This window comes from Panicum hallii, chromosome 1 (genome assembly GCF_002211085.1).
Source record: "Panicum hallii strain FIL2 chromosome 1, PHallii_v3.1, whole genome shotgun sequence".
In the NCBI taxonomy this organism is placed as follows: domain Eukaryota; kingdom Viridiplantae; phylum Streptophyta; class Magnoliopsida; order Poales; family Poaceae; genus Panicum; species Panicum hallii.
In genome coordinates, this window is record NC_038042.1 from 35615036 (window position 1) to 35622911 (window position 7876).

At 46.0% G+C, this 7876-nt stretch overlaps 1 protein-coding gene across 1 annotated transcript; it reads right to left on the reverse strand.

The window, feature by feature from the left end:
- Positions 1-2287: 2287 nt before the first annotated feature.
- Positions 2288-6694, reverse strand: LOC112899603 (conserved oligomeric Golgi complex subunit 4). Its single transcript, XM_025968137.1, has 2 exons — positions 4854-6694; positions 2288-3054 (listed from the first exon to the last, which is right to left on the reverse strand). The coding sequence occupies exons 1-2, from the start codon at positions 6510-6512 to the stop codon at positions 2425-2427; spliced, it is 2289 nt and encodes a 762-aa protein (XP_025823922.1). The 5' UTR covers positions 6513-6694; the 3' UTR covers positions 2288-2424.
- Positions 6695-7876: the final 1182 nt, after the last annotated feature.

The window sequence follows — 7876 nt, forward strand, 5'->3', positions numbered from 1 at the left end:
ACTGACCTTTGCGTGATGGGATATCAAAGCCATGGTGAGTGGTGGCACACTCGGAATTAACCCAAACACATGTACAGGTTAGACATTTTGTTATATTCTGAAACGATTACCACCTGAACAAATGTTTGATAGCTGGATTCAGAAATTCATAATATATTTCTGCAAACAAAAAAATAGTCAAAGAATGAAGAACAACATACATATTCAGAATTTAGTGAACATATGTTCATGCTGGTACCACCAAAATGCACAGAACACTTGGCAGCTCTCTGATGTAAGAGCAAGCATGCAAAGGTGTATTGGTATAAACACATGCAAAGAGCTATTGGCATAAGACTGCTAATAGAACAAAATATACTTTTCAGTCATCAGACATGCAAAAGAGCTAACAGACTGCCAGCAGAAGTACTGGATTTCCCATAAGCAATTGACTATGCAACTATCTACTGTATTTTCACACTTTGCTGAACCACGACACACTGAAAGCTCATGTATCTTAAGTGAGCCCTCGTTGCCCAGATATATTTTTTGGTATTATAAAACAAAAGAGAGAGTAAGTCACCATTCAGATTCAGCCATGAACGGTGATGACGATAGGTAGTTGTCATTATTTTTAAGCTTTCCCAGTCTCATTTTACAGGAAGAACATGTGCACAGACATACTACACAGAACATTAATCCTTCGAGCTCCATGAGAATTCCAGTAACATGTAAATAAGATAAGTGTGGCTTTTGCATTACCTAATACCAAACAATCATAACTGAAAAAAAAATGATTTGCTACCAGGAAATAAACGAACAAAAGTACAGCCTATTTTCCCAATTCAGTGTCTCATGTATTCAGCAGTGCTAAAAATTTTAGCCGGATTCCAAATGCAGACAGATATAGTATGGCACTCTCTCAGATCATCCACTCAACGTCAAATTGTCCTCGAAAAATTGGGGCCTCGGAAAATATATAGAGTTATACCAAAAATTCGACATTATGAACCTTCACACATAATTCAGAATTGTATACACTCCCAAATTGTCCTTTGGACATCAAATCTAGCCCACAGACAACACCTATATATCTACAGAACCAAACAAAATAACATAGATTCACCACGAAAACTAACCTTGTACCAAAATTGTACATGCTAACCCCCCAAAAGACCCAATCTCCATGACTTAAAATCCAAATTCAGCACTGCCAAAGCTATAAAATTGTGAACTGATCCTAATTACACCAAATCGAACCAAATCTAACGGTCTTGTAACATTAGCAGCTTCTCCTCATCCAAATCGCGGGTCCAACCCCAACTGACTCATATCCCACCATTTGAGCCACAAAATTCAAAACCAAAACCCACAAGCAGATCCAGCGTCCATGACACTCACCTAGGTTGAGCTCCTGGCCACACTGCAGCCTAGCGGTGGACATCTACCCAGTGACATCGAGGACCATATCGATGTAGTTGGATCAGGACACCACGGCCACCTTCTTCTTCTTCTCCTTGCCAAGCATGCAGTGGCGCGCCGGTCCGCTATTCCTGATCCTTGGAACGAGATGGTCCCTCCAAGGGGATGGAGGCCGGGGAGAAGGATTCTGGACGGAGAGGGATTCTGGACGGAGAGCCATGGGGAGGGTGATGCTGATGCTGATGCGAAGCGGGCAGGCCTCTGCCGTCGATCCGAGCGGCACCGAGATGCGAGGCGGGCCAGGCGACGATCCGCACGCGGTGGGGCTTCCGTCGATCCGCTCGCTGCCGGTTGGAGGGCGGCCGGGCGACGCTTCGAATATGTCCGCCACCCGATAAAGCGCCGATTCGAGGGGATTCACGGTGGTGCCCTCAACGGCAGCAACGACCCCGACGGATCTCACCGGCTCCTCCTTCAGCATCTTCTTGCGCAGGCGGCGGAACTCGAACGGCGGCGGCGTGCGCATGCCTGAGAAGGCAGAGGACGTCGCAGGCGGCGGGGATCACCAAGCATGCAAAGTAAGCGAGCGGTGATCCCTGATTTCCTAGCGGCCGAGATGCGGCAGGACGATGCTCGAGTAGTCCGGGATCGCACCGCGGTGACACCACGGAATGTTTCGTCCCGCTTAAGATCTTTTTAGTAGTAGAGATTTCCATGTCCTTGTATTTTTTTTAAAAAAAATCTTGAACTGGTTGCGTGTTTTACAAAAAAAGTGGTTTCCTTTGCACAAGTGGATGACCAGCCGCAAAGAATAAAGTTAAAAGTGAAAAGGAAAACAATCACATAAACAGATGCAAACATCACCATGACACAAGCTTATAAGAGGTATGATAGCAGATTTCTGCAACAAACCAAATGTTTATCATTGCAACCAGTGTTGCTAAAAGTGCTAGACTATATGAAAACCATATCTTGTTGATATATCTTATATAAAGAATTAACAAGTACATATAAAAACACAATTTAGAGCCTCAGAGCAGCAATGGCTTCAGGCCTGAAGTCAATCCTAAGTCCTAACACCCTTCGCACCTCCGCGGGTGTCAACAGCCATGTCAGATGACCAGCATTGTCACCCCAGAAATCCAGTATCTCCGATACACGCTCAAAATTCAGAATGGTCGACATCTGGGAAAGCCTTGAGAACTTGTCTCGGACTGGTCTCTGAGACATTTCCGAGAAATGGTTGATCAAAGAACGGACCTCTTTGTCTAGCTGAAGCCCACCAAGCTGGCTGAACCTCTTCTGCATCATGATCACCTCGAGCCTCTTGACTATGAAGTCGATGATCAAGTGCACAAAGGAATCGTAGTTGTTTGATGTCATCACTGGCTGGAGCCAAGCAACATTAGTGTTAACTGCAAGTATAAGCTTCTGCACCCATGGGTCGTTCACCTCATTTTCCCCATATCCAGCATCATCCAGCTCATAACTGACAGTAGCAACAGTGTCAAGGACTGGACGAATGCGTGGTGCCACAGATGCCACCAAATGCTCCATTCCAGACTGAAGGATCTTCTTGAAGGAAGCACTGATCTCTCCTAGCTCTGATAAACAGGATTTGATCTTCTCTCGGTCAGCTGGAGCATGAAAAACCTGATGGACAATCACAAACGTCAGTGCAAAGTTTAATCAACTACGATGATATGGCAATCAAATCATGAGTTACCAATGACTAACAACAGATCACCTATGATCCTTCAGAACTTTCATTTGTGCTAACTATAAATTATCTGTCAACTGAAAATTTCCTAGGAGCATTTGTCCATTCTATATTATAGGAGACAATATAGAGAAACCAAAATCAACAGTGTTGTTTCAAAAGTATGTACGTATTATACTAGATCATCGAGAAATCAAAATAAGAAGTGAGCAAATTAAAGTTAGGTCAAATACAGGATTGGCTGAGCATTTGCACCCATTGCAGAACACAGAGGGTTCAAGACTCCATCTAACAGATGCAAATGAAGATGCTCAAGCCTTACTGCAGTAGCCCCCAAGAAGGTCTTACAATTTTAGTCCCATAAAGGAACGACATGCTTTTGCTGGCTAGATTATGTATTTACTGGTCTGATATCTGTGTGCCACATAGCAAATGCTAGTGCAGGCCTATGCTACATATGTCCCATCTTACGATGCTATTTTCATTCAACATATCTCTTGCAAGCAAGCATCATTTTTGCTGCACTGTTTCTAGATAATGCTCAGTAAGTTAAAATTGATGCATATCTGGTTCATCCCTGAGAATTTTGTACATTGTTCTGTTTGCAAGATAACACGTAATAAGGAAAGTGCTATATTCGTTGGAGCACAGGTTCCAGGGGACAATCTTGTTGGATCAATTATACATGCCATAGTTTACACATCATTTACCATTAGGGCCTGTTTGGCAGAGCTCCTAGAGCAGCTTTCAGGCTGAATCCAGAAGAAGCTCTGCCTAACAGTTTTTTACATAGAAATGATTCTAAGCTGATTCCGTGATCTCTAAAATTAACTGAAGGGCTCAGAGCTGAAAATAGTAGCTTCTCCTGATTCACTTCCCGCTCAAAATCACTTCATACTTATTTAACCTAGAGAATCATAGAGTATCACTTTCAGACACTGAATCACTTCTCTCATAGGACCACTTCACCCAACGAATCGGAAGCAGGAGCTCCACCAAACAGGCCCTTACTGTCTCAACAGAAAGTACATTTAGTTTTATAATTGTTTGTCTAGCACTAAATTGAGTGGTTTTGCTATGGAAGGCTCAAAAGACAGTCCCAAACAGGGGTAACTAGAAAGTTGTATATAGAATGCTGGTATCAATGTGTACAACATCACAAAGTTCTACTTAGGAAGCTGCTAGTTCAACTAACAGTTTGACATTTCCCAGCTGACAAATACATTAGACCAAACTTTGATGTGAATTAGAATCAGAATCAAGCAATGCTAAAACAATTTTACCAAGACAATGAAATGTTGTCTTTATGAATTATGAGATTCTCTATGACACAAGATACTTAGAGATAAAATGACTGAGCACACAGGAGATACCACTATCAACTAACATGGATGATTCTTGAAAATTTAAGTTTAAACAACTACACAAATATGTTATGCCAAAATAAGTTATCATCAACATAAATAGATTGGTACGAACAGAGACATTAACAAGTCCAAAGTCATGAAAGGCAGATGTATGTGACATGTGATGTAATACTATTACAATCAACTACAAAGAACACACAAGCATTGTGGCTTCCTTTCATTTAACTCAAACAAGTTACTAATAACTTAAGAAATGAACATTTCCAATCGATAGAATATGATGGAATGCATATATTCCTGTTTGTTAAACATGACCCACTTTCAGCTTAAAAGATGGATAGAATGAAAAAAAATGGTGCACTTACCTCCGCACAGAGCTCCTCAATCTCATGACGGAGCTTGAGAACATATTCAGAGCTGATATCCATGTTGTTTAGCGCAGTCGCAATCTCCTCACCAGTCTTCTGGACTCCAACACCACCAAGGAAGAGCTTAGCACCCAAATTTGGCTCCCGCATCCTCCACTGTAGTGCCTCCTGATACTCATTGCTCAGAAGGCTCGTTGCCCCACTAAGCACAGCAAGAACCGAGTTTATACTTGCAGTGGATGCAGCCCGACGGCAGCAACTCTGCAGTACATAGAATACGTCGTCCACCATTGAGGTTGTGAGACCATCTGGTATAGGCTCATCAATCCGTATGGCTTTCCTTACATTCTCCACCATGAAAAACTCCTCAAAGATCACATAGAACCCAGTCAGATCCTGCTCCATTTTATTAAAGCTACCATTACGGAAGGCCTTCATCGCCTGCGGCCCAAGTTCGGGCTTGACATCTCTCAATCCACGGATCTTATTCACCATAAATTCAGTGTAGTCTTCTCCAAGCTGTGTTAATGCAAGAATCTCCTCAAGATAAAGCTCAATTTCCCTGGGATCAGGCCCTTCGTTACCTCCAGCAGCACTGGCCATGGAACCCACAACTGAAAGGAGGTTCTTCATATAGGAGTTTATATCCGATGCAAGACGTGCGAGCTTCCTGTAATCAGCATACTGGCGTAGGATCTGGCTGCCCCGCGAATCACACTCCTCCTGCAGCTCAATGATGGCATAAGCAACACCATCTTCACCCCTGAGCTCACGAAGCACAGCATCATTCTCCTCAACAGCGAGCACAATGTCCTTGAAGAGACGAGTGAGGCAGCCGACAAAATCTGGCCGCTCAGAGGTTGGCTGGGTTGCAGACGTGAGCTCAGCGAGGTGCTCAAAGTCTGCACGGGCGCGGAGAGCGACCACCTTCTTCAGGTAAGCGACGTAGACCTGGAGTCCCTCATCAGCGAGCGCGAGGAGTGGGAATAGGCGAACGAGTCGGAGCACGGCAGGGTGGTCCTGTGCGTCGACCGCAGTCGCGAGCCTCCGTCGCGCGAGCCCCTCGAGGCGGCGCTTGATGTCTAGCAGGTCGCGGCGGAGGTCATCGTCGGTGGGGAACCGTGCGTCGATGGTGAGGAATTCGTGCACGGCTGTGGCGGCAGCGACAAGATCGTCGGCGGCCAAGGCCCGCCGCGCTGCTTCGAGCGCGCGGGACCGATCAAGCGCAGCCTCGGCGCGCGCCAGCGCGGCGTCCGCCCTGGAATGCGCCGCGTCGAGGTGGCGGACACGGGAGGAGAGCGCGTCGGCAAGCGCCGCTGTGGAAGAAGAGGACTCCTTAAGCGCGGCGGCGTCCGAGGCCGCAAGCGAGAGCAGCGGCGGGGCCGAGCGGAGGAGAGAGGCGGCGGCGCAGTCGATGTCGGCGCGGCGGGCGAGGAGAGAATCGAGGCGGGCGTCGAGGGCGCGCTGGTAGGCGACGCACTCGTGGAGGAGGCGGGTGGCAGCGCCAGCGTCAGTCAGCGCGCGGAGCGCGGCGAGGCAGGCCGGGTCGCCGAAGTCGAGGGACGGCTGCGCGTCAGCGGATGAGGGGTCCGGGGCCACGATGACCTCCGGGCGGCGCGGGGAGCGCGGGGTGGGAGAGGGTGACGGCACCGCCATGGCCGCCGCAGCGGTGCAAATCGGCGAGATCTCGGTCGGGGATGCACGGGATCTGGAGGTGCGGGGCTCGCTGCTGTGGGTGGGGTGGAAGGACTTGCGGAGGGGGAGCTCGGGGCTGACGGGATCTGAGCGGAAGGAGGAAGGCGATGGCGGAGGGGCGCAGGGGTGTGGCGCTGCGGAGGGGGGCCGCGGTGTCAGGCAACAACAAGCTCCATTCAGTCTCAGGCCCCCTTTGGAACCTAGGATAGGAAAAACGCAGGAACAGGAAAAACATAGGAAATTGAGATGGTAGATGTTTTGAATCCTACAGGAATTGAAACCATAGTAATTGAGATGAGAATGCCTTTGGTAGCACCATAGGAAAAATAAAGGAATCACTCTGCTTTGATTTTGAATTTGAAAGAAGCTACTAGCCGTTGCAGCAAGCTATCGGTTGCCTTGTATTTGCATGTTAGCCGTTGCCCAGCTAGCCAGCCGTTGCCTTGCTAGCTAGCTGTTGCCTTACAAGACCGTTGCCTTTGTATGCCTTTATAAAGCACTAGCTTATACATTGCAACACAAAGAAGCGAAACTTGTTTCCTTGTTCAACAAACAAAGGCAATCTGGTGAGTCACTTAGCTCTTCATGCGTACTTAACAATTTTTCTGCATATATGTTAGTCATGATGGTAGATGTTTTTCCTGTGCTTAATTCATTCCAGGCAATAGCAGTTGATAAAAGAAGCTAGCAAAGTGTTATTTTTGGTTGTCACTTTCATGGATCGAAACTATCAAAGAAGGTCACAAAATGAAGATGAGTTCATACTTTTCGTTTTCCCGACTTTAGAAAGCAGTTCATCACAACCATCTACAAAGACACCTATGCACACATCCAAACTTTTAGGAGCATCTCGTGTTCAAGAAATCTTAACTGGGCATGAGATCCTAAGTAAAAGAAATTTCCGAATGGAACTTAGTGTTTTTCATGCTTTGGTACACAAGCTTCGTGATAAACAACTCCTTACTGATTCAAGAGTTGTCTCGGTAGAAGAACAAGTTGCTATATTTTTATATGCACTAGCGAAAAATGCAAGTAATGAGACATTGGCAGATTTCTTCCAACACAGTGGAGAAACAATAAGTCGATACTTTGGAGCTGTGCTTGATGCAATTACACAGCTAACATGCATATATATTCGTCCACCGTCTCTACATCCACATCAGATCTTGAGAAGACCAAAATTTCACCCCTTTTTTCAGGTATAAACAAATATGTAATCCAGTTTTTATCTTAGAATTTCAAAATATCTATCATATGAACAGCAATGAATATTAAATTTCCTTTTATGCAGGATTGTGTTGGCTCTATTGATGGGACACATATGC

What these genes read in the sequence shown, in the direction of transcription:
- LOC112899603 (XM_025968137.1), bottom strand. Translation starts at nt 6,512, where the DNA reads ATGGCGGTGCCGTCACCCTCTCCCACCCCGCGCTCCCCGCGCCGCCCG. An exon ending in TTGAGGAGCTCTGTGCGGAG is followed by an intron (nt 3,055 to 4,853) that starts GTAAGTGCACCA and finishes ATTGTCCATCAG; the next exon opens with GTTTTTCATGCTCCAGCTGA.